At 37.9% G+C, this 26,814-nt stretch overlaps 1 protein-coding gene across 5 annotated transcripts in view; it reads left to right on the top strand.

Annotated features, from left to right (window-relative positions):
• Positions 1-2,101: 2,101 nt before the first annotated feature.
• MICU3 (mitochondrial calcium uptake family member 3) overlaps positions 2,102-26,814 on the top strand; it is a gene marked incomplete at its 5' end in the record, with an annotated part of 86,114 nt that continues 61,401 nt past the window's right edge. For 4 of the 5 annotated variants that reach the window (XR_014327074.1, XM_082863667.1, XM_082863668.1 and 1 more), the window contains one exon: positions 2,117-2,503. Coding sequence is in view for 4 of the 5 variants with exons in the window: in XM_082863667.1 (XP_082719793.1) it covers positions 2,117-2,503 (387 nt within the window). Of the gene's footprint in view, positions 2,504-26,814 lie in introns of all 5 variants that reach the window. The other variant, XM_082863670.1, reaches the window with a different exon arrangement.

The following is a 26,814-nucleotide window of genomic DNA, read 5'->3' as shown; positions in this document are numbered from 1 at the left end:
AGGTGTAGGCTCTCACTGTATATTAGGGACATTTTTTGGCTATTATTAATAGTAGAATTGAAATAAAAGATGAAAGAAATTAGGCTAAATCTATATTGATCTAACATTATTACCTGTAATTCCAAAAATTTTTCCAAATTCTTAATATCACATTTTTTTTAAAAATAATTTTTCCCTTTGAAAATTAAATTCAAAATGTACAGGTAATAAAGGAATCGAGTTATTTTCATGAAGCTATAGTTACAGAGCATCAGAAGTGAGATGAAAATAATAACTATTTTTAAGGAAATTTAGCTTTTAGAAGAGAGGTACTGAGGAAAGTTAGACTAACTTCCGCATGTAGAGAGACCTTTTATCCAAAGCTTTCTGAGTACTTGGCGAACCTAAACCCAGCACCTCTCATGGCAGAAGTTGGTTTCTAGCCAAAGAAATGGCTTGCAGGAGCTACATTAAATTTTTTTTAAAACTGGAGAGAAATTATACAGATAGATATGTGAAATCATCTTAGATGGATAATTTCTGTCATTTTCCTTAATTGTAATACCTTATTGTATTACCTCCCTAATTCTTTTTAAGCTACTTGGCTTTTAACATGTAGCTAATAAAAATTCATCAGTCTGTCCAAGAATTCTGCTATTAGGCCATGTCGGAAATTTATGAGAAAATCCGGAAATTGTATTCAGCTTGAAGTAAACAGTGCCAGAAGAAGAACTGTGTTGTAGATCCAGAGAATAAATGCTTCTGTGGGAATTTTCCAGAATTCAGAGAAGACAGAAATTGAAGGAATCTTGGTGATAAAACAAGGAGCCACCACTGAGTCTACCTTGAGGTACTGGTTATATAAAACCAACAGGCTGAAAGTAAAAGAAATACAGAGATGGCATCTTAAAATAGACACATTTTGTTCATGTTATAGAGGCTTTTTCTGTTTATCACTTTTAGTGGCTTTAAGAAAGGAAAATTCCATTAGCCTATATTAAAACAAGATGTAACTGAGGTGTATCTGATAGATTACTTATAGGCAAGGGGTTAGTGAGGAGTGGCAATAGCAGGACCTGGGCCAGAAAATCTCATTTTGTTTGCCTCTGAAAGCCCTCAGTTTTCATAAGACTTGCCAGGATCTAATCCCCTTGTGACCGCAGCCCATTTGAGACTAATAAATTTAGTTGTGCACATCCCTAGACCCAGACTATTTTAAGGGCTCCTGGAAACATTCCAGAATATAAAGACCAAAGCTAGGTAACTAAGTTACCAAAACTGGGTTCAGGGGCAGGAAACTGATAAGAATGTCATAAACACTTTCTCATAAAGTGTAGCACACAAACAAGTATAGGAATAACAAAAATAAAAAATGGCACAATACACGTACCGATTATTTATATCAACAACTTCCCCCCAAAAGTAAGACAGTTCTGTTTTATTGAATTAAGTCACGCCACTGGTATGGTAATGTTTTTTAAACATATTAACGGTAACTAAAAAACAGCATTAGCCTTCCCCCATCAAAAGACCAGAAGCTGTCATGTAGTCAAAAAAAATCCTTTTACTTAATTTGCTATTTTTATGACTCGAGCCAAATTTTTATATCTCATTTTTGTTGTACACCTGAAGATACCGTTCCAAATTATTCCCGACCTCGTATCAGAAGATCAGGATACCGTTAGGGGATGTGACTTTCTTAGAGGGGCATTACCGATGATTCGAGACCCACCCAGAAAAGCAAAGGCGAAGGGTCACGTTAGCGGAGGGGTGCCCGACACCCCCGCCCCCGAGGGCTCGGTTCAGCTCCGCCGACCTGGCTGTCGCCTGCGGTGTTGGGTTCTCGCGCAGTCAGGTGTCGTCCGGGGGAGACGCAGTTATTTATGACCGCGGGGTTGGGCTGGGAACGCGGGGCCGAGGAACAGCCGGTTGCGCCCCGTCCTTCCCAGGCTCTCCCCAGCCAGAGACCCCCGGCTCCCCAGGTGAAGGCCGCCCGGAGGGGACCCCAGGCCGCGCAATCGTAGGGGTCGCTCTCGGACAGCAGCGAACCTCAGCGAACCAACTTCTCGCGAGGTTTCGGGTGCCGCTCCACCGCCTCGTCCGCGTCCTCCTAGCTCCGGTGCGGGCAGCTCCCGCGATGGCTGCGCTGCGGAGGCTTCTGCGGCCGCCGCCTCGGCTTCCGCCTCCGCCCTCGCCTCCCCATCCCTTCCCTGGGCCGTGCGGGCGGCCTGCGGGCATAGCTCCGGGCTCTCCCGGCCGGCCCTTCTGTCGGGAGGAGGAGGAGGGGGCTGTGGCTGAGGCGGCTTGGAGGCGGCGGCGGCGCTGGGGGGAGCTGAGCATAGCGGCCGCGGCCGGCGGGGGTCTGGTCGGCCTGGTGTGCTACCAGCTGTATGGGGACCCCAGGGCCGACTCCGCGCGGGCGCCGGCCCCCTGGCTCCCTTCCAAGAGCGCGGCCGCAGAGCCGGAGGAACCGCCCCGCGGCCGGGGGCTGCTTCCCATCCCGGTCGCCGCTGCCAAGGAGACGGTATGTGCGTGAGCACCTGCGCGCGCCCGGCCGGCCCGCAGGTGACTCTCGGGGTTAGGACCGCCAGGTGCTACACCTGAGCGCTGGGAGGGACGGTGTGACAGCCGTGCAGGGCGCGCGTGAGACCGGACGTTGGGGGTTGTCGCAGTGTGACTCTGCGGCTACAGATCGGGACGTCCTGTGAGCGAGTCCGAAATCTAATAGGCCAGGCAGCCCCGGGTCTGTTCACCCAGGTGTTGGGAAGACGTACATGATGCATCACGTCAGGATCTTAAAGGTTGCTGCAGTCATCACCTATCTACCAAAACCCAAACCCACGACAAAATAAAACCAAAAAGCGACGCAGAAGTCAAAGGCATGACAGGCAGAAAGTAGAGGGCCGCATATGTGAGAGAAAGGACTCCCAGGCAGGGCCATGCAACAGCAAATGATGGAGGAGGTCCAGTGCAGTAGGAGCGCACTGAAGGAGGGTCTGAGGTCCCAGAAGCCTCGACATTATTGTATGGAAGTTTATTAGTCCCAAGAAAGGAAATGCCAAAACTGTGTAGCCTCCTTATCATAGGTCAGAAAGAATGAAGATGTCACCAGATTGGAAAAGAAAAAAAATTATTCAAAAAGAGTATATTTCTCTAATTTTTCCCCCCACTAAAGCCAGATATTAAGTAGGGACAGTGAGACGATGGAAAGTAGGGAACTGAATGAAGCTAACTCCTGCAGAGGAACTTCAGATGACAATGTTCAAGTCTCATTATGTAGTTGATAATATAAGGTAAAGTTGAATGTAAGGCAAGAGTGAGTGAAGGGGCATGCAGTTTTTGTCTTATCAGTATATTTAATAGTCATGTATGACTAGGAAATCATCTAGGGAAATTTTTCTTGCAAGACAAGAAGAGTGTGAGGGGCTTAGATGACAGTACTTTGGAAAAGAGGTAGCTATTCTGTTTCTAACTTTAATGAGATTTATATGCCCTTTATTCTTTGCCCAAATATGCAGTGGTGAGCTGATGTAAGTGCATCAGTTCTTTTGGAGATTTTTGTTGTATTTAGGGCAAGGAATCTATTTTATCGACCTTCTAGCAGCAAATCACACATACATAAATACATAAAGTATTTTTATACAATGAATACTTAAAATACTAGCAAATACCCTCAACCTTCATCCCCCAACCACACACACACACACACACACACACACACACACGCGCGCGCACACACACACACACACACACACACACACACACACACATTAAGCTTGTGTCCTGATTGACCAAGTCAGAACTTTTAATCAACCATAGTTATCTGGGAACAGATTAGGATGGTAGTGAACGTTCAAATGGTATTTTCTTTTCTTCTTTTTTAAAATTAATTTTACTTTTAAAGTTGAGAGTCAGTATCATGCAGTTTTTGAAAGACCATGCTCAGAAAGCTAGGACTCTGGCTCTACCACTTCCTAGATGTATCATTACTTAATCTCTCAACGCCTGTTTCCTCATCTGTAAATGAGGTTAATAGTGTCTTCCTCATAGATTTATGAGAGTTAAATGAGTTAATATATTTAAAGGAGTTTGAATGGCACCCCTAGCAGGTAGTGAGCATTCAGTAAATTGGTTTTATTTTATTCATTTGTTTACCTATTTATTGTCTATTATTTATTTACTTACATTATTATTGCCTGGTGTTTATAAAAATTGCTGTACATTGTTTTAAAAGTCAAATAATACTGAAATCATGTCTTACCCTTGCCAAGTCTCCAGTAGTACATCCTGATCATTATTCCTTTTTGTATTTTACCTTTTCCCCCCCTGAAAACTTTTATAATCTTCTTTTTATCCCTGGTGTTTGAAAACTTCACAATAAGGAGCTTTGGTGTGGGCATTTTTTCATTTATTGTGCCTTATACCTGAGGGTCCTTTCAATATGGAGATTCACGTCTGAAAGTTCTCTATACTTTTCTTGTATTATTTCTTGGACAGTTTCTTCTCTATTTTCTTTTTTTGGAATCTCTATTAGTCCGAAGTTACACCTCCTGACAGATCCTAATTTAATTCAAATTTTAATCTTTCTTAAATTCTAACTTTTTAATCTTTTTGTTTGTTTTTATGAGAGATATCCTTGACTTTATCTTCCAGTCTTCCTATTAAATATTTTATTTCAGCTATCCTAATTTTTTAATTCAAAGAACTATTTTTGTGTTCTCTGATGTTCATGTGTTCATTGTATTTTGTTTTATGGCTGCTAAATTTCTCTTTTTATTATAAGGGTATTAATTATAAGGTTTTTAAAAATTGTCTTCTACCCCATGTATTGTGTGGTTTCTTCCAGGTTTTTGTTTTTGTTTTTAAATTCCTGTTTGATTTTCTAAGCTCTCACTTTCATTTTGGAGGTTTTCCTCACTTATCTGTGGTTGTTACCTATCTGTATTTGAGAGCCACTCAGAAGCTCTTCGTACATGGGCATGATTTTTCATTTGGGCTTTTCATTAGAGTGGCATCCAAATGTCAGTATTTTATAAGTCTTTTTCTCTGGTGTCATTGCACTTCTTCAAAGAATAGGTGAGGTGGGAGGAACACTAATCTTCTGGGTTCAGGCACAAGTGCACATATGTGTGAGAGCATATATGCTGGGGGAGTGTCCAGTGATGGACTTACGTATTGTTCTCTAACCCTCTCTTTTCATCCCCACCACTTACTCTCCCTCCACAGTAACTTGTGTTCCCTGGGTCTTATCTTTTTTGAGGTCTGTGCTGAAAATCAGCTAACTTCCACTTGGTCTCCTCCTCCACAGTACCCAGGTAGTGTGTCTGCTCCCCTAGGTCAATTATCACTCCTCCAGCTCTTCAATTTTATAAAAATTTGATGAATTCTCTTGAGTGTTTTAGTCTCCTCTCCTTTTTTCTTTTTTAGTTCTCGTATGTTTACACCTTTTGAAAGATTCATTTACTGGGATTTTAATGTGGTTAGGGGAGGAAGGGGTTCAAAGAAACTCATGAGGTCAATCTGCCATTTGTCAGAAATATTTTAAACCTGTGTTGCCTCCTCATTTATTATGCTTATTTGATTTCCCTGAAGTGGTAGAAGTGATTCCTTTTGATGTTTCAAACTATAGCTAAGAACCTTTGATTTATAAAGCCTCTTTTAAGCTGCATTTTATACTGAACATAAACCTAGCATATAAATTAACCTGTACGTGTTGTGAGAATAATATAACTGATGGGAATGAACAGCAGCAACCTACAGACATGCAGTTCTGTTACCGTAGCCTTGAAGATTTTTGTTTTAAAGGCATTGCCTCTGAACTTCCTCCAGAAGGCCTTCCCTGACTCTATAGATTTGTTAAAATACCCCTGCTTATCCTGTAGCCCCAGATGATGACTTTTTGCAATTATTTGTTAATTGTCTTCTCTTCTTAGTCTTTTAAGGAGTGGCATTGTGTTTGTCTTGATCACCTTTATGTCTTCATTGCCTGCTATGGAGCCTAGCCCTGGTAGGCACATAATAAATACTTGTCAAATGAATAAGCCCATGCTAAATATTTACATGGGACATAACACATTGAAAAGACACAACCACATTCTGTGAGAGTTAACAGTTTCATATTTTGTTCAGCTAAAGTAGTTATTTATAGCATTAGAAATGGGAAGACATCAGTCAAGGTCAAAATTCCACGCTTCAGGAGACCAAATCATGTGACATTGTATTTATTTTAATTGTGCAAGTTTGGCTTGCCAAAATTTTTCCAGTAAATGTGGCCTTGAACTTTATTAATGTTATAGAGAGATGTTGACAAGATTCTGTTAAGAACCCTACAGTTTTAACCTTAAAGCATTATTTTTATTAGAGAAAAAATTTGGGTTCTAGAACTGCCTTTCTGGTTCAGGTTCAAAAATTTTTAAAGCTACTAGATTGATTAACATACTTTAATCCAGTATTTTACCTATGATATGTAACGCATGATCTATGTTATGGTTTGATCATCTTAAGACTTTAATCAGTTTAGTTTTACTCTCAAGTGAAAAAGAGAGCAATAGTTTTTATCTCTTTTGTATATTTCTATAATAATTGCCAATAATTATGCATTGTTTCTTTCACTGTATACCTTTTCTAACCTCTTTTTAAGGCAGCACGTTTTGAGACTTGAGGTAATGCTCATTCTTTCCCAGAATATTGAAGAATTTGCCAGATGTGTAAATGTAGAAGTGTCTTATGAGGGGAGTCACACAGTTGTGAAATTGGAGACAGGTTAATTCTGTGTAGAATAACCTTGTTGTATAGGAAGCTAAATTAGGTGATCCCCTCTTTTGGTTTCCTGGTAGAATCTGGTAGATTTATTTGTCACAGGGTAGCCAGGTAAGATGTTGTTGCCTCCTAGGTGAGAATGTTAGAGAGTATGGTTCTCCATATTCTTTAATTAAAAAAATACATGTCAAGCAGTTTTTTTTGTTTTGTTTTGTTTTTTTGCCACACCATGTGGCTTGTGGGATCTTAGTTCCCTGACCAGGGATTGAACCCAGGCCCTCAGCAGTGAGAGCACGGAGTCCTAACCGCTGAACCACCAGGGAATTCCCACGTCAAGCAGTTTTTAACAATAATATTTCTTTAGACAAGAGATAGTTATGGCTTTACTAGGAAAATGGCAGTGAAGCACTTGGAAGTTGCTGGACTGGAGAGAGATTCTGGAGGTAGGATCAATAGGATTGGTAGTTGATTGGATTTTAGGGATGAGAGAGATGGAAGAGTCTAGGATGATATTCAGGTTTTTGTCTTGGGTGGGTTGTGCAGTAATTCACTGAGACCAGGTCTTCAGGAACAAACAAACAAACAGGTTAGGGGTAGTGGACATGGATGATGAGTTTTTAACTTGCACAGTGGATCAAGGTATCTTTGGACAGCTGAAGGGAAGTTTCCAGCTGGATACATAGGTCAGAAGCTCAGGAGAGAAATCTATATTATACATACAGATTTGGGAATCATCAAGTGTTAAAAGTCGTAAGAATGGATGATGTTGTTCAGAATATGTAGAACAGGAGAAAAGCACTTAAGGAGAGAGCCCTGGTGAGCATCAGCGTTTAAAAGACTGACAGAGAAATGGAACTCTGCAAAAAGCTGAGATCCAGACAGAATAAAGAAAGCCAGGAGAGTTGTGGAAGCCAACAAAAGACTGCACTTCAAATAAGAGTTATTCAGTTAGAGCGAACGCTACGAGAGGAGGTCAGCTAAGACGAGTAATGGGAAGTGTTCAACGGTTTTAGCAATGAGGAGGTCATGGGTGATCTTGGTGAGATCTTGAAGGTGAAAAGCACATTATAGTTGGCTAAGTTGAGAGTAAAGGTAAAGAAAAGCTGAGGTGGACAAGGTGAAGCAAGTGTTGACAACCCTTTCATGAACTTGACCATGAAGAGAAAAAGAGGGCAGTAGCTCAAAGGACTACTATTGTGGAATTGATTTTTTTCTTAATGAAAGACCCTTGAATATAATTTAATTGCTGATGGAAAGAAGAGGAACACTAAACCCAAAGGAAATAGAGGATAATTGACTTGCCAAGGACCAAGGTGGAGATGGGAGCTGAAAGTTAAAGCACAGGGAAGAGTTTAATCTTGTATAATAGGAGATGCCATTTCCGGTGTGACAGGAGCAAGGGCTGGGAGGAGGCAGAGAGCATACATGTTTAGTGGGAAGCAGTCGAAGGAGTTCATGCCTGATGGCTTTTATTTTCTCTATGCAACAGAAGATGATGTCATCTTCTGGGAGCAAGATAGTAGAAATTTGTGGAGTCACCATGACAGAGATTTGGGGGAGAGTAGAGGATCGACATAGCCACTTAAAAAAAACTAGAAAACCATGAAACCTTTTAATTTGCTCATGTTTAGTATTTGCAAGTTTAAATGTGAGTTTTTAAATGATAAAATGAGATTTTAACTTGCTCATGAAATGTAGAAGTTTTTCGATGAATATTTTTACCTGGTCACAACTTTTGCTGTTCTAATTCTTGTTTATGTTATCTCTTTTTTTGAGATGTATAAATGCTAATAATATGATTTAACTAGTACTTTTTTACCCATGATGTACTGTTTAACTTACATAGGAAATGCACCTAACTTATAGTACACTCCAAATTTTATTCTTTTTGTTTAAACTTGATGGGCAAGTTTAAACTGGACAGTACTAATTCTCACTAATACTAATTCTGATTTCCTGTAAGTATGTGCCAAACACTGAGAATTTGAGCAACTTTATTCTGTGTAGTGTAAACACACCCATGCTGGAGAAAAATGTGTTTTAAAAAATTGAACAAGTTTTATTTATGGCATTATGTAGCATTAAAGAAAACACCTAGTCATTTGTATACTAAGTAGGATTTTCTAGACATATTGTTTTCTTCACCTTCCTCTTTACGTAACCCTTTACTCCTTTATCCTTTGATGTATTACTAGATTATATAAGCTAAGCAAAATATGGAACTTCAGTGCTGTACCATTTAATTGACTGGCATAGTGTTTGCTCATTACAGAATTATTTTTCCAAATTGGAAAAGTAGACTCCATCTACTTTTTGGGTTTTTTTTTTTCCCATTCACTAGTTTGCCTTTTAACAATTTTAATACTCAACTCCATCTCTGGAATTTAGAATACAGAAAGTATATATAAAGGAATTTCAAATAATTCCATTTTTTTTCCTGCTTTCTGATAAGGATGATATCTATCCAGTTGACACTCTAAGTATCGACTAGGTGAGAGATTTGGATTTTCCATTTCCCTGGAAGGAATATAATGGATTGTTCAAATTGCTTGCAGCAATTCAGAGTGAACACTTCCTAACCAGCCTCACATCGGGTCAGAAGGGCTCTTATAGGTTAGGTCCAATTTAAGCTAGCTCCAACCTGTTGAAATTGGCTCTATTCAGATAGGATCATCTAAACTTCTTCCCACCACTTTAACTTTATTCTTACTGATCTAAGGTGGAATGTGGTTTGTAATTCTCCATATACATACAAGCACATTCACTCTTGTCCCCAGGAGATTAAGAAAGCTTTTGAGACATTACTGTCATCAAGCTCAATGATGGAGTCCTAAGGACAGTAATAGAAAGCTTTTGGACTAAGGTTTGTGGTGATAGGAGATCAGTGTGACTCGAACTTTACCTCCTTTCTGCATTCGATCTTTGTTGTCATGTGGCTTCCTCCAGACTGCTTGCTATCCAAATAAATGTGTCACATCAGGATTTTATGTCCTCCTAGGAAAGAATACGGTCTTCGTAACCCTTTGGTCTAGTACTGTGCAGCTGTGCTATCACATATGCCTGTCATGCTCTCCTCTGATCTGCTAGCCCCGGTGATTACCTGATCACCGTAAAAGGTCAGGTAGGAGTGTTGATTCAAGTCTTTTATAACACAGACTTAATCAAAGTCAAGACATCCTATTTGGGGAGCAACGTTAAAAGTCTGTATTTCATACTTTGATCTAATATTCTAAATTTTATTACTCAAAAGTACAAAAGTGCTATTGTGAACTAAGTATTTAATTATCAAAAATATTACACCTATACATCACCAAATAATTAAATCTAAAACTTATCCTGAATCACTATAGTAGTTATTTAAAATTTTTTATGAAACTGTAGGCAAGGAGGCAAACTTCTCAAGATTCCTACCATTTGCTGGCAAATTATAGGAGAATAGCACTTGGTGTCTTTGGTCTTCTACCCACACCCCTCATCTAACAGAATTTGGAACATGGCTAAAGCCATAGATGAGGTTGAACATTGATCTTCAGTAGAATAGTGAAAACTGGGAGGATATGGAAAAGTGAACCAGAGTGGGATTATCAAAGTGTCAGGTTTATAAGGGCAGAAGTTAGGTTGTAGGCGTGTATTGTTTGATTAAAGGCTGATAGAGAAGTTCTAGAAACATGTCTTTTCTATATTTTGGTGATATGTTTTATTCAGGACTTTACTCCGATTCTCTTAGAATCTTACAGAGAAAGTGGCATTCTTAAATGTACTATATAATTGCAGTGTCTGCTGCTGTGCTTTCTTAATTGTAGGCGAATACAGTGGCTCCCTGGGAAGTTTAATTCCTTTGGAAAAACAAGGTACTGGGGAACAGATGGGTCAGTTACCTAACTTAGAAAAAGTGGTGGAGACGCTGTGGTGTGACTACCGATTCACTCACAGCACCACATCCTAGTCCAAAGCAATTTGATCTTCACACAGTGTTTAGCTTCTGCGTGGGAAAATACAGATCTTCCTCCCTTGCCTTTCCCTCATGTCCTCCCTCTACAGTGATCTCTGCCCATTGCTGCTTATGATTGCCCTCTACAGCAGCTTTAAACTCAGGGATGAAAGTGATTATGGAAATAACACAGGCTGAAATAAGTAAAAGCAAAGTGCAATGAGGAGCAGTTGGCTTGGGGTCAGAAGAAATAAGTCAAAATGATGACTTTGCCTTTACTCACCTGTGCCCTGTATAGCTGAGTCAGCAACCTTTAAGCTGGCTTTTCAGGAAGTCTCAAAAAACACTTTTATTTACATTTACTGGCCGAAACTTAGTCAAACGGCCCTATCTAATTGCAACAAAGCTTGAAGAATGTGACCTTATTCTGTGTGCTATTGGGCCTAGCTAAACATCAGAGTTCTCTTTCTAACGAAAAACGAGAGAATGAGCAATAGGTATATGTCGGTCTTTGTTAGTTGTGAAGTATATTGTGTTGGGAGAATGGCTTTTAAGTGAAATGAAAATGCTCGTAGATAAATTATGGGATGCTCATTTAATAAAATAAATGGTTTAGACTTCTGGTTTTATCCATACAGCATGCTGCATAATCTGTCCTAAAAATATTTGAAACATCTTTTTACATGCCATGCCATGCTTTTAAGAAATTAAAGGAAATTGCCTGCTGCAGGAATAAAGAGGAAACTAATAACTAGAACAGTGTGACCTGTGGCTTAAGTGGGGAGCAATGAGTCATTATTCATGGAATTCTAGGGATGTGGATTTTAATGCCTATATGGGGACAAGACCTTGGGAAGTTGGAACTGAGGCACCACCTCCCTAAAGCCAGAGCCCTCATCAACAGAACGGACTAGAAGAAAACCATCCCTGGTCCTGCCAGTACAAGTTGATGACAGGGAGGCCTGACGATGTCTGTATGGGCTCTAAGTGGAAAAAAGGACTCTCCTGGGCTTCCCTGGTGGTGCAGTGATTAAGAGTCCACCTGCCGATGCAGGGGACACGGGTTCATGCCCCGGTCCGGGAAGATCCCACATGCCGCGGAGCGGCTGGGCCCGTGAGCCATGGCCGCTGAGCCTGCGCGTCCGGAGCCTGTGCTCCGCAACGGGAGAGGCCACAGCAGTGAGAGGCCCGTGTACCGCAAAAAAAAAAAAAAAAAAAAAAAAAAAAAGGACTCTCCTGAGAATGTGTAAAAATGGTCCCACACTCGCTCAAATGGGTTTAGAGTTAGAACTTCTATTACCCATGCCGAGAAAAAGCTGTTGTAGCTGGCAGAAAGAAACGCAAAACTTCTTTGGAGGGAAATGCCCTGAACACTGGCCACATGGACATCCTACAGAGAAGGTCTCCAAGAGGGTAAGCTCATAATCCAAAGTACAAAGTATATTAAGTTCTATGAAAGAGAGTCAGCAAACTGAGTGATTAGTTTGTGATGGGAATAAACTGCCGAAACTCAGTAATATTCCATGATTTTTAAACCTTGTTTATCCTTTTCAATATTAATTTCTACAAGTGAAAAATTGATTCATTACTTTAAAAATTTTATACCTTTTGTTAGTGCTTCTATTGTACTCTCTTTTCAGAATTAATAATTGTTACCATTTGGAAATATTTGTTTCTAGTCTTTTTCAGAGATTTAAAACTTACTAAGTATGCTGTCTTTTTTAATAGCAGTGTTGAAGAACATTGGCTTTCAATAGAGTTTCTCTTCATTTTTTCAAACTTGGCGATCTTAGCAATAGAAACAGTTGTTAGCAGAGTTATGGTTAAGAGTGTGGTCTGCAGAGTGAGAATACCTAGATTTGAATCTCCACTCTTTAACTGAGGAACCTTGCCAAAACTAAATAATTTTACATGCTTCATTTTCCTCATTTGTAAAGTAGGGATAGTAGTAGTACCTACATTATAGGATTATTAAGAGGGCTTAAAATGGCCAGGCACATCGGAAGTTCTTGTAGGTGTTAGCTATTTTTGTGTGTGTGTGTGTGTGTGGCTAACTAGGGACTTTGTGTATGCATAGCAGCAGAGTTACTGTGCCACTTGTCAGATTATCGCCTCAGCTCCAGATCTACCTTTCCTTGCCCTGCTTGTGATGCTGCTGCTGGAAATTGCAAACACTTCTTTGCCAGGAGATTATGACAGGGACACTGCAGGCAGAGGAGGCTTCTGGCTCTGGCTCCGGCGTGCCTCTCTTCTGCTTGTTCCTGAGGCAGCACTGGGACGCCCCATGACACTCATCTTCAGGCTCTCCTGTATCAGTCAGGGGCCAGTCAGAAACAGAAGCAGTTAAGGTTTAATATAAAGAATTATTAACTATTTACAGGGGATTAGCTACTAAGAAGGAATCAAAATTAAAATGACTGAGGGAGAGTACCCTAGGGCTGAGGGAGAGTACCCAAGGAAGGAACAAAGTTGGAAGGCAGCGGCCTCCCTAGGTTGGGATTCAGGCCTCGTTGGAAGAGGTGTGTTCACCTCTAGAGCTTTTCCAAGTTGCTGGGCTGAGGCTGGCAGATAGAGAACCAGAAGCTGGGACTGACAACCTGGAAGCCTCCTGCTGGGGTGCCATTGGACCAATGCTGGCAGACAGGGAACCATGGACCGGAACTGGCCTGCAGGAGACACCGCCCCCGCCCCCCGCCCCCCAAGCTGGGATGCAGCAGGTCAAGGCTAGTTGGCGGGTGGGGAATCTCAAGTTGGGACTAGCAAGCAGGAAGCCCCCTCACTGGGGTATAGGTAGGTCAAGGAGACTGACACTGATCTTATTTAATGTTTTTTGTTTGGTTGTTTATAAATGATCCAAAAGAGAGGGGACATGGTTAAATCTCCAAATATTCAAGTTCTTCCAGAGAGTAAATTGCCAACTTGACGGGGATGACCTACAAGAACATTTTTAAGGCCTATATAAGTGAGTAGAGAAAAAGGGCAGATGGGTTGCTCTGTGGCTAGTGTTCTGGAATGAATGTTTTGTGTCTCCCCAAAATTCATATGCTGGAGCCCTACCCCCCAGAGTGGCTGTATTAGGAAATTGGGCCTCCAAGGAAGTAATTAAGGTTAAATGAGGTCATAAGAGTGGGATCCTGATCTGATAGGATTAGTGTCCTTACAAGAAGAGACGCCAGACAGCTTGCCCTCTCTTTCTTTCTGTGCCCACACACTGAGGAAAGGCCATGTGGGGACATAGAAAGAATGTGGCAATCTACAACCCAGAAAGAGAGCTCACACCGTGACCATGCTGGCACCTTGATCTTGAACATCTAGTTTCCAGAACAGTGACAAAATAAATTCTGTCACTTAAGCCATCCAGTCTATGATACTTTGTTTTAGCAGCAGGTAAGTTCACGGTGATTCATTTAGGGAAAAATAGTCCAAACTATTAATGGTATGTTGTGTTTGTTTCTTTCAGTTGTAATCTAGAAAAACTATTTTGGAGTGATTATGTAGCCAGGCCTAGAAGACAGTGGCTCAGTGCATAGCTAGAGGTTTTGTCATTACGGGTCAGCCATCACTCTCAAGAAATAAATAGAATACCACCTACTGTATAATCTAGGAGTTTGGAGCTGAGCCAGGAAGATTGAGAGAAAGGGAGTAGCGTGTGAGGCAGATGAGAGCCACAAGGAAATGCCAGGCAACTGGAATAGTTTTGTCACCATGGACGTATTTAGAGAACTCCCAGTTTATAGTGACACAGAGGTACTGAGCTGCCACATTCTCTGTGTGGAGCTGAGGTGCCAACGACTGATTAATAGAGAGGATTAATAGAGAGGATAATAGATTAATAGAGAGGATACTCTTCATAAACTGATTCTATTGACCAGGGGAGAAGGAAGTGTGCTCATTTAGTTTTCATTTAATGTTTACAGTTCATGGAGTTAGTATTTATTTGTCCATTTTACAGTGAAAATGCTAAAGTTCAGAAATCTCTTTTCCCCAAGTGTACCTAATTAGGAAGTGTTGAAGCTGGCATTTGAAGCTAGGCCTGAAGGATTGTAAAATCCAGGCACTTTCATTTCAGTGTACCAAGTTGTGTAACGTGGAAGAACACTGGGTTGGGTGTCCTAACACCTGAGTTCTGGTCCCAGACTCATTTGCTGTCTGTGTGGTCCTGATGAAGTCCTCTCTAGCCTCTAGACTAAGCTAACCCTTTTGTAAAAATGAGTTAATATATGTTCTGTTTGCTTTTTTTAAAAATAATACACCATTCCACAACTTTTTCTGTCTATGCATGTATGTATATATATGTGTGTATGTATGTGTATGTATTGATATGTACACATATATATGTGTATGTTTCTTTGAAGAATGAACTTTTTAATGGTCACAGACTACTCCATTGATGTGCCATAATTTATTTAACCATTGTCCTGCTGATGGGAATTTTGATTGTTTCTATTTTTTTCACTGTTAGAAGCAGTGCTGCAGTGAATATCCAGGGTTCTTTGTAGATGCAAATGTTAAATTGCTGGGTCCATAGCTATTATATTTTAATAGGCACTGTCAAATTGTTCTTCAAAATGGTTACACTAAGATATACTTTTACCAGCAATAAGAAATGGGCTTCCAATGTTCCCCTTCACTTAATATTGTTAAGTTTAATTGTTTTCCCAATTTGAGTGTGAAAAATGATTTATCATGATTATTATAATTTCCATTTCTATGGTTACTAGTGAGGTAGAGAATTTTTTGTTTGTTTATAGTTTCCTAGGAGTTGCCCATTAATATCCTTTGCCAACTTTTATTTTTTTATTGACTGATTTCTAGGATATGTCAAAATATTAAATCCTGTTCCTACTTTATAGGTCACAAATATTTTTCTCACCTCAGTCCTTTTTTAAAATGTATTTTACAGGCCTGTAAACTTAAACACATATATCATTTCCTTTTTAACACAAATGTGACCATACTGTACATATTGTTCTTGCCTTTTATACTGATATTTATCTGAGATATTAATATATTTATTATAGGTCTCTTTATTCTGATCTTATATTTGGATGCTCTTCCAAACTATGGATATGCCATAATTTATGTTTAATGTTGTCTCTTTCATTTTCAGTTCTTTTTCAAAATCAGACTTGATAGAGGTTTGTCTATTTTATTAAGTCTTTTCAAATACCACTATTTTGTGTTTACTGTTTTATTGGGGGGGTTGTTATTTATTTCTGCTTTTATCTTTATTGTCTGTTTCCTTCTGTTTTTGTCAAATTTATCTTATCCTCTTTTTTCACTTCTTGATTGAATACATAGTTCATTTATTTTAAATTCTTAATTGTTCTTTAGTAAATACATGTAAGGATATGAATTTTCCTGTGTCAGTAATGACTTTGACCAAATTATACAGGTGGCTATTTGTAAGTTCCTAAGTGTCATTTATTTTCAAAAGGCTTGTAATCCCAGTTTTTATTTCTTTTTTAATCCAATAATTGTTTACTTAATGGTGTATCTTAAATTTTCCAAAGTGGCCTTTTTTCTGTCAGTCTTTTGCTGTTAAATTTTAACATTTTTCCATATGCAACAGGGAATAAGCCTTGAATGAGTTTGTTTTTTAAAATGGAGTATATCCAACTTTTAAAAAGACAATAGACAATAATACTATAATGCATAACTATGTATGTACTACCAGCTTAAAAAATAAATCAACATATATACCTTCCCCCATCATAATCCTCTCTTCCCCAAAGAGGTAACCACTGTTCCAAGTTTGATTTTTATCATTCCCATGTAAGTTTTCATAGTTTTATTACAAATGGATGTATCTCTGAATAATATACACTTATTTTGCAATTTAAAAAATTTTACATAAACAGTACCTATCTTTTTATAATTTATATTTTTAAAATAATGTTTAAGAAATTTATCCATTTTGGTGCTTGCTTCGGCATCACATATACTAAAATTGGAACGATACAGAGAAGATTAGCATGGTCCCTGCACAAGGATGACACACAAATTCGTGAAGTGTTCCATATTTTTTTTAAATAAAAAAAAAAGAAATTTATCCATTTTGACACATGACTTCTAGTTAGTTTATTTTCACTCCTGAATAATACTCTACTATATGAATATTTCATTATACCTGTATTATAACTTTAACATTTTAATCTTATTGATGTTTTAGTGATGACTAATAAATGGTCACTTTATATATTCTCTGTTTATTAAAATCAAGGTTAATAAGCACCTTCTTTGTTTTGTTACTCAGATACTTTTTCTTACTTAGTTTTTCCACTTGACCTATGCATTTCTAGTAGAGAAGTGTTGATATCTCAGCCATGATTGTGAGTTAAATTGCATTCTTTTAACTGGTTTTTCATTCTATTATTTTAAGCTGTTTTGTTTGTGTGTGTAATATCTTCTTGGTGAATTTTTCTTTGTCCTATTGAATGCTTTTGGTTCTTAATTCCATGTATTTTCAAACATTCTGGGTAATGTTTGACTCTTATAAGGAACATTCATAGCTTTTTAAAAAACACAATATGAGACTTGCTCATTTTTAATGAAGGAGTCTAACCCAATCATATTTATTGTAATTATGGACTTGTATACATTCATTTTTGCTATATTATGTGAGTGATCTCTTTTCCTTTATCACCTGACATTAGATTGGTCCTTTTCTCCTTATCATTTCTCTTCCTCTAGTGGTTTGAAAGTTATACATCCTATTTCTGATCTTCAAGTGGTTACATGTAACTTTAACAAAAAATATATATATATTAATATATTCATCTGAAACTTGAGGACATAAATCAGTATCAGAAAATTTACCATTCCTAAAAAGATGCATCCTTGAACATGTTTTACTGTATCGCCTTCCCCACCCCACAGTTTCTGAGGTCAGCTACACTGCTAATACCAGATAATTATTGATTTTTTAATATTATGCTTTAATTTTTAAGGGAATCATTAACAGTTACAATAAGTTTTACATCCACATTCACTCATTAATTTATTTAGCAAGTATTTGAGAGCTTGCTACAAGCCAGAAACTCTTCTAGGCACTGGGGAAATAGAAGTGTACCACTTAAACAAAAATTCCTGCCTTCATGGAATTTATATTATTGCAGAAGGCTGGAGATAGAAATTTTGGATTTGTCAGTATATTTATAGTATCTAAAGGCTAGATGAGATGATTAAGGGAGTAATTATAGATTCAAAAAGAGAGGAGGTCCAAGGACTGGTCCTAGGACTGGCCCTAGGGCAGTACAAACAGAAGTACCAGGAAGGAACTGCCAAGGGAATAGGAGGAAAATGAGTCCCTGGTGGACTTGGACATTACGAAAAATTATTTCAAGGAAAAGAGAGTTATCAACTGGGTCAGACTTTGTAAGATGAAAACTGAGAATTGACCTCTGGATTTAGCAACACGGAGGTCATCAGTGACCTTGACAAGCAGCGTTAGTGGAGTGGTGGAGGGGAGACCTGCTGAAGCGGAGGAAACCAGAGACAGGAAATGCTGGCAGCTTTCCAGTAGCCCTGCTGTGAAGAGCTGGAGAGAAGTGGTGGGGAGGGGGATGGTGGCTCAGTGCAGAAGTGGGAGCGGAAGCTTTCCAGGACGAGAGAAATGTGCATGCGCTGAAGGGAAGGACTCAGCGGAAGAGGGGAAAGTAGTGAGGTAGGAAGGGCAAGGGAGATTACTGCAGGAGCAGAGCCCTTGAATAAGCAGAAGAGGTGAGATACACACATTAAACCACTGTGATTACTGCCTCCTTAGAGATACTTTCACTTACCATCCTATCAAATAATGAGATGATATATGTGAAAGTACTTTGTAAACTTGTAAAGAACCCTGTAATGTAAGCTAACATAACAATACAAGTGGAGACTTTAAAATAAGTGGTCACTTTTTATTTTTTCCTTGATTGCAGCCAGGGAAGTGCTTATAGACTGGTCTTCAGCTGTGTGTATTTCCACATAGACACATTTACTAAGCATCAAAACATTTCACCTAGAGGGCTTTGGGATTTTCTCACACTGAGAATTTGATGTTTAACCTTTAGACCACCCCAAAAGCAAAGAAAATGTTACCCCTTTTATCTTCTTAGAAGCTTTTAAATAAGCCTGAAGCCATATGAGAAAGCCAAGTGTAATACTTCCATGAACATCTTTTTAGCTAGAATAAAAATAGATGTGAATAGAATCTCATGCACATCTCATATGACTCTTGCCCAGAAAATATAAAGATCTAAATTCAAATGTCATTTGCTTTTTAATGTTTTATAAAAATGTTGGTACAGTTGCCAGTATCAGGTAGGGCCTAATAACCAAATGCTCAACCTCCTACATGAAATTAAATACATGTTTTAATCATTCTTTACTTTAAAAAATTAGTATTGATTTAATAAAACAAATTTTTTAAAATAAACTACTAAGGATGAGTAATCAAAATAATTTTGCTTAATACAAATGGTTTTATTTTTCCTTCTTCCATTCTTTATTCTCCTGTCTCTGTTTCTCAGCTGCTCAAAGGTAATGCATTATATGGTGTTTAGATAATTGATATAATTGTTTCGAGTTACCTCTTTAGGGTATTATCAGCTTGTAGGCATCAGTTTCTCTAATTGTCAAGTAGTGAATCCTTTATCTGGCATTTAATCTTGCCTCCCTGGGAAAACCAGCCCTTACCACAAAGTAAATTTTCGAATTGCTAACCTGAAGTAACATGAGACTGTGCCTTGGCAGTGAACCTTTGCTTTCTGTTATTCATGGGAAAGATAATGATATAGTCTGTTGCCTGAAGGCCCTAGTTTTACTACCTTAAGAAATTACATCTAACTAGTTGCAAAGGTCTGAGTTTTGAAATTCCAGAGAAAATAATTGCATTGAGACAATATTTTTTATTTTGGGGCGGAAGATGTGGTAATTAAAAATGTAAGTTTTATCATTTGTACCATTTCTTAAGCCGCTTATCTTATGGCAGCATGACTTAGAGGATCCACAGTTACCTGAAAATGATCATTACTTATTTTTATGACTAAATTATGAATGTTATTTTACAGGTGTGTTTGAAAATTTTATTTCCATGTATATGTTCAATTTTTGTAAGTAACACAACTGAGATTAAAGATCTAGAATGTAGAATGTTTTGCAGTTTCTCAGTAAAACAGAAGACAGCATTTTCTAGAACTAGAAGGAAAATTCCCTAAACATTTTTAGCAAACTTGAAAAGAATGTTAAGCAATTCCCATAAAATAATTTCCTAAAAAGTGTAAAATGCAATTTTCTAGAAGCTGTAAAATGAAAAGTCAATTTTGAAAAAAAATTTTTTTTATTTTTTATACAATTTTTAATGGTTACACTCCATTTACAGTTATTGCAAAATACTGGCTCTATTCCCCGTGCTGTATAATACATCCTCATAGCCTGTCTTACACCCAATAGTTTGTACCTCCCACTCCCCGACCTCTATGTTGCCCCTCCCCTCGCTCTCCCTACTGGTAACCACTAGTTTGTTCTCTACATCTGTGAGACTTCTTCTTTTTTGTTATATTCACTAGTTTGTTGTATTTTTTGGATTCCACATGTAAGTGATATCTTACAGTATTTATCTTTGTCTGACTTATTTCACTTAGTATAATGCCCTCCAAGTCCATCCATGTTGCTGCAAATGGCAAAACTTCATACTTTTTTATGGTTGACTAGTATTCCATTGTGTGTGTGTGTGTGTGTGTGTGTGTGTGTGTGTGTGTGTGTGTGTGTATACCACATCTTCTTTATCCATTCCTTTGTCGATGGATACTTAGGTTGCTTCCATGTCTTGGCAATTGTAAATAATGCTGCTATGAGCATTGGGGTGCATGTATTCTTTCAAATTAGTATTTTTGGTTTCGGGGGTTTTTTTGTTTGGTTTTTTTTTGGTATATACTCAAGAGTGGAATTGCTGGGTCATATGGTAATTCTATTTTTTGTTTTTTAAGAAACTTTCATACTATTTTCCACAGTGGCTGCACCAATATACATTCCTACCAACAGTGTACGAGGATTCCCTTTCCTCTACGTTCTTGCCAACATTTATTATATGTTTTCTTTTTGATGATAGCCATTGTGACAGGTGTGAAGTGATATCTCATTGTGGTTTTGATTTGCATTTCCCTGATGCTTAGCAATGTTGAACATTTTTTCATGTGCCTGTTGACCATCTGCATTTCTTCTTTGGAAAACTGTCTATTCAATTCTTCTGCCCATTTTTTATTTGGGTTGTTTGATTTTTTGATGTTGAGTTGTATGAGCTATTTATATGTGTTGGATATTAATCCCTTTGGTCATACCATTTGCAAATATTTTCTCCCATTCAGTAGGTGGTCTTTTCATTTTGTCAGTGGTTTCCTTTGCTGTGAAAAAGCCTTTAAGTTTAATTAGGTCCCATTTGTTTATTTTTGCTTTTATTTCCTTTACTTTAGGAGCGGGACCCAAAAAATACTGCTGCAATTTATGTCAGAGAGTGTTCTGCCTATGTTTTCCTCTAGGAGTTTTATAGTATCCAGTCTTATATTTAGGTCTTTAATCCATTTTGACTTTATTTTTGTATATGGTGTTAGAGAATATTCTAATTTGATTCTTTTATGGTAGCTGTCAAGTTTCCCAATTATTAAAGAGACTGTCTTTTCTCCATTGTATATTCTTGCCTCCTTTGTTGTAGATTAACTGACCATAAGTGTGTGGGTTTATTTCTGGGCTCTCTGTCCTGTTCCATTGATCTGTGTGTCTGTTTTTGTGCCAGTACCATACTGTTTTGAATACTGTAGTTTTGTAGTGTAGTCTGATGTCAGGAAGCCTGAATTCTCCAGCTCTGTTCTTTTTTCTCAAGGTTGCTTTGGCTGTTCAGGTTCTTTTGTGTTTCCATACAAATTTTAATATTATTTGTTCTAGTTCTTTGAAAAATGCCATTGGTATTTTGATAGGGATTGCATTGAATGTGTAGATTGCCTTGGGTAGTATAGTGATTTTAACAATATTGATTCTTCCAGTCCAAGAACATGGTATATCTTTCCCTCTATTTGTGTTGTCTTCAGTTTCTTTCATCAGAATCTTATAGTTTTCAGAATAGAGGTCTTTTGCCTCCTTAGGTATGTTTATTGCTAGGTGTTTTATTCTTTTAGATGTAATGGTAAATGGGATTGTTTTCCTTAATTTCTGTTTCTGATACTTCATTATTAGTGTATAGATATGCAACAGATTTCTGTATATTAATTTTGTATCCTGCAACTTTTCCAAATTCATTGATGAGCTCTGGTAGTTTTCTGCTGGTGTCTTTAGGATTTTCTATGTATAGTATCATGTCATCTGCAAACAGTGCCAGTTTTACTTCTTCCTTTCTAATTTGGATTCCTATTATTTCTTTTTCTTCATTGATTGCTGTGGCTAGGACTTCCAAAACCATGTTGAATAAAAGTTGCAAGAGTGGGCATCCTGATCTTAGAGGAAATGCTTTCAGCTTTTCACCATTGAGTATAATGTTAGCTGTGGGTTTGTCATATATAGGCCTTATTATGTTGAGGTATGTTCCCTCTATGCCCACTTTCTGGAGATTTTTTTTTTTTTGGTACACGGGCCTCTCACTGTTGTGGCTTCTCCCGTTGAGGAGCACAGGCTCCGGATGCACAGGCTCAGCGGCCATGGCTCACGGGCCTAGCCGCTCTGCAGCATGTGGGATCTTCCCGGACAAGGGCACGAACCCGTGTCCCCTGCATTGGCAGGCGGACCCTCAACCACTGCGCCACCAGGGAAGCCCCTGGAGAGTTTTTATCATAAATGGATGTTGAATTTTATCAGAAGCTTTTTCTGCATTTATTGAGATGATTATATGGTTTTTACTCTTCAATTTGTTAATATGGTGTATCACATTGATTGATTTGTGAGTATGGAAAAATCTTTGCATCCCTGGAATAAATCCCACTTGATCATGATGTGTGATCCTTTTAATGTATTGTTAGATTCAGTTTGCTAGTATTTTGTTGAGGATTTTTGCATCTATGTTCATCAATGATATTGGCCTGCAGTTTTCTTCTTTGTGATATCTTTGTCTGGTTTTGGTATCAGGGTGATGCTGCCCTCATAAAATCTGTTCAGAAGTGTTCCTTCCTTTGCAATTTCCTGGAAGCCGTAAAATGAAAAGGCAAATTTAAAGTCTCTTCTACCTCTAGATTTCTATGATTTCATTTTTCTGTTGTGTTACCTTAAGCTTACAAATAAGATAATTTATGTGCCAACTCTGAGATCCATTCTGGGTAGTTGTCAGTAGCAGTTTTGCGACATCTTTTTGATATAAAGAATTCCATTTTCCCAAAAAAATATGCCACATCTAAAAATATTGCACTGATACCTTAACTTAAACTTACAATGTCTGTATTTTTCCTGTTCTGTGAAAAATGGTTCTATAAAAAATTTTAACATATCTAATTAGAATATGCCCACTAGAAGCCAAGAAATCATAATTGTATTATATTTAATAGTAATATTTGGAGAGGGCAGACAGCAGAAGCAAGAAGAACTACAGTCCTGCAGCCTGTGGAACAAAAAACACATTCACAGAAAGACAGACAAGATGAAAAGGCAGAGGGCTATGTACCAGATGAAGGAACAAGATAAAACCCCAGAAAAACAACAAAATGAAGTGGAGATAGGCAACCTTCCAGAAAAAGAATTCAGAATAATGATAGTGAAGGTGATCCAGGACCTGGGAAATAGAATGGAGGCAAAGATCAAGAAGATGCAAGAAATGTTTAACAAAGACCTAGAAGAATTAAAGAACAAACAAACAGAGATGAACAATACAATAACTGAAATGAAAACTCCACGAGAAGGAATCAATAGCAGAATAACTGAGACAGAAGAAGGGGTAAGTGACCTGGAAGACAGAATGGTGGAATTCACTGCTGCGGAACAGAATAAAGAAAAAAGAACGAAAAGAAATGAAGACAGCCTATGAGACCTCTGGGGCAAAATTAAACGCATTTAAAAAATGAGAGACCTAAGAGACCTAAGACAGCCTAAGAGACCTCTGGGGCAAAATTAAACGCACTCCTATTTGCATTATAGGAGTCCCAGAAGGAGAAGAGACAGAGAAAGGACCTGAGAAAATATTGGAAGAGATTATAGTCAAAAACTTCCCTAATGTGGAAAAGGAAATAGCCACCCAAGTCCAGGAAGCACAGAGAGTCCCATACAGGATAAACCCAAGGAGAAACATGCCGAGACACATGGTAATCAACTTGGCAAAAATTAAAGACAAAGAAAAATTGTTGAATGCAGCGAGGGAAAATGACAAATAACATACAAGGGAACTCCCATAAGGTTAACAGCTGATTTCTCAGCAGAAACTCTACAAGCCAGAAGGGAGTGGCATGATATACTTAAAGTGATGAAAGGGAAGAACCTACAACCAAGATTACTCTACCCAGCAAGGATCTCATTCAGATTCGATGGAGAAATCAAAAGCTTTATAGAAAAGCAAAAGTGAAGAGAATTCAGTACCACCAAACCAGCTCTACAACAAATGCTAAAGGAACTTCTTTAAGTGGGAAACACAAGAGAAGAAAAGGACCTACAAAAACAAACCCAAAACAATTCAGAAAATGGTCATAGGAATATGCATATTGATAGTTACCTTAAACGTGAATGGATTAAATGCTCCAACCAAAAGACACAGGCTTGCAGAATGGATACAAAAACAAGACCCATATATATGCTGTCTACAAGAGACCCACTTCAGATATAGGGACACATACAGACTGAAAGTGAGGGGAAAAAGATATTCCATGCAAATAGAAATCAAAAGAAATCTGGAGTAGCAATACTCATATCAGATAAAATAGACTTTAAAATAATGTTACAAGAGACAAGGAAGGACACTACATAATGATAAGAAGATATAACAATTATGTGTGCACCCAGCATAGGAGCACCTCAATACATAAGGCAACTGCTAACAGCTATAAAAGAGGACATTGACAGTAACACAATAATAGTGGAGGACTTTAACACCTCACTTACACCAATGGACAGATCATCCAAAATGAAAATAAATAAGGAAACAGAAGCTTTAAGTAACACAATAGACCAGATAGATTTAATTGATATATATAGGACATTCCACCCAAAAATAGCAGATTACACTTTATTCTCAAGTGAGCATGGAACATTCTCCAGGATAGATCACATCTTGAGTCACAAATCAAGCCTCAGTAAATTTAAGAAAATTGAAATCATATCAAGCATATTTTCTGACCACAACGCTATGAGATTAGAAATGAATTACAGGGAAAATAATGTAATAAACACAAACACATGGAGGCTAAACAATACGTTACTAAATAACCAAGAGATCACTGAAGAAATCTAAGAGGAAATCAACAAATACCTAGAAACAAATGACAATGAAAACACGACGATCCAAAACGTATGGGATGCAGCAAAAGCAGTTCTAAGAGGGAAGTTTATAGCTATACAAGCCTACCTCAAAAAACAAGAAAAATCTCAAACAATCTAACCTTACACCTAAAGGAACTAGAGAAACAAGAAGAAACAAAACCCAAAGTTATCAGAAGGAGAGAAATCATAAAGATCAGAGCAGAAATAAATGAAATACAAACAAAGAAAACAATAGCAAAGATCAATAAAACTAAAAGCTGGTTCTTAGAGAAGATAAAAAAATTGATAAACCATTAGCCACTCATCAAGAAAAAGAGGGAGAGGACTCAAATCAATAAAATTAGAAATGAAAAAGGAGAAGTTACAACAGACACCACAGAAATACAAAGCATCCTAAGAGACTACTACAAGCAACTCTATGCCAATAAAATGGACAACCTGGAAGAAATGGACAAATTCTTAGAAAGGTATAACCTTCCAAGACTGAACCAGGAAGAAATAGAAAATATGAACAGACCAATCACAAGTAATAAAATTGAAACTGTGATTAGAAATCTTCCAACAAACAAACGTCCAGGACCAGATGGCTTCACAGGTGAATTCTATCAAACATTTAGAGAATAGCTAACACCCATCCTTCTTAAACTCTTCCAAAAAATTGCAGAGGAAGGGACACTCCCAAACTCATTCTATGAGGCCACCATCACCCTGATAACAAAACCAGACAAAGATACTACAAAAAAAGAAAATTACAGACCAATATCACTGATGAATATAGATGCAAAAATCCTCAACAGAATTCTAGGAAACAGAGTCCAACAACACATTAAAAGGATCATACCATGATAAAGTGGGATTTATCCCAGGGATACAAGGATTCTTCAATATGCACAACTCAATCAATGGGATACACCATATTAACAAATTGAAGAAGAAAAACCATATGATCATCTTAATAGATGCAGAAAAAGCTTTTGAAAAAATTTAACACCCATTTATGATAAGAACTCTCCAGAAAGTGGGCATAGAGGGAACCTACTTCAACATAGTAAAGGCCATATATGACAAACCCACAGCAAACATCATTCCCAGTGGTGAAAAACTGAAAGCATTTCCTCTAAGATCAGGAACAAGACAAGGATGTCCACTCTCACCACTGTTATTCAACATAGTTTTGGAAGTCCTAGCAATGGCAATCAGAGATGAAAAAGAAATAAAAGGAATACAAATTGGAAGAGAAGAAGTAAAACTGTTACTGTTTGCATATGACATGACATATACATAGAGAATCCTAAAGATGTCACCAGAAAACTACTAGAGCTAATCAATGCATTTGGTAAAGTTGCAGGATACAAAATTAATGCACTGAAATCTCTTGCATTCCTATACACCAATGATGAAAAATATGAAAGAGAAATTAAGGAAACAGTCCCATTTACCATTGCAACAAAAAGAATAAAATACCTAGGATTAAACCTACCTAGGGAGACAAAAGACCTGTATGCAGAAAACTATAAGAACTGGTGAAAGAAATTAAAGGTGGTACCAACAGATGGGGAGATATACCATGTTCTTGGATTCGAAGAATCAATATTGTGAAAATGACTATACTACCCAAAGCAATCTACAGATTCAATGCAATCCCTATCAAATTGCAAATTACAGAAATAGAACAAAAAAATCTTAAAATTTGTATGGAGACACAAAAGACCTCGGATAGCCAA

This window comes from Leucopleurus acutus (genome assembly GCF_964270905.1).
Source record: "Leucopleurus acutus genome assembly, chromosome: 21".
NCBI classification, from domain to species: domain Eukaryota; kingdom Metazoa; phylum Chordata; class Mammalia; order Artiodactyla; family Delphinidae; genus Leucopleurus; species Leucopleurus acutus.
The sequence above is the reverse complement of the archived record's forward strand: the minus strand, read 5'-3'. Positions and strand labels throughout refer to the sequence as shown.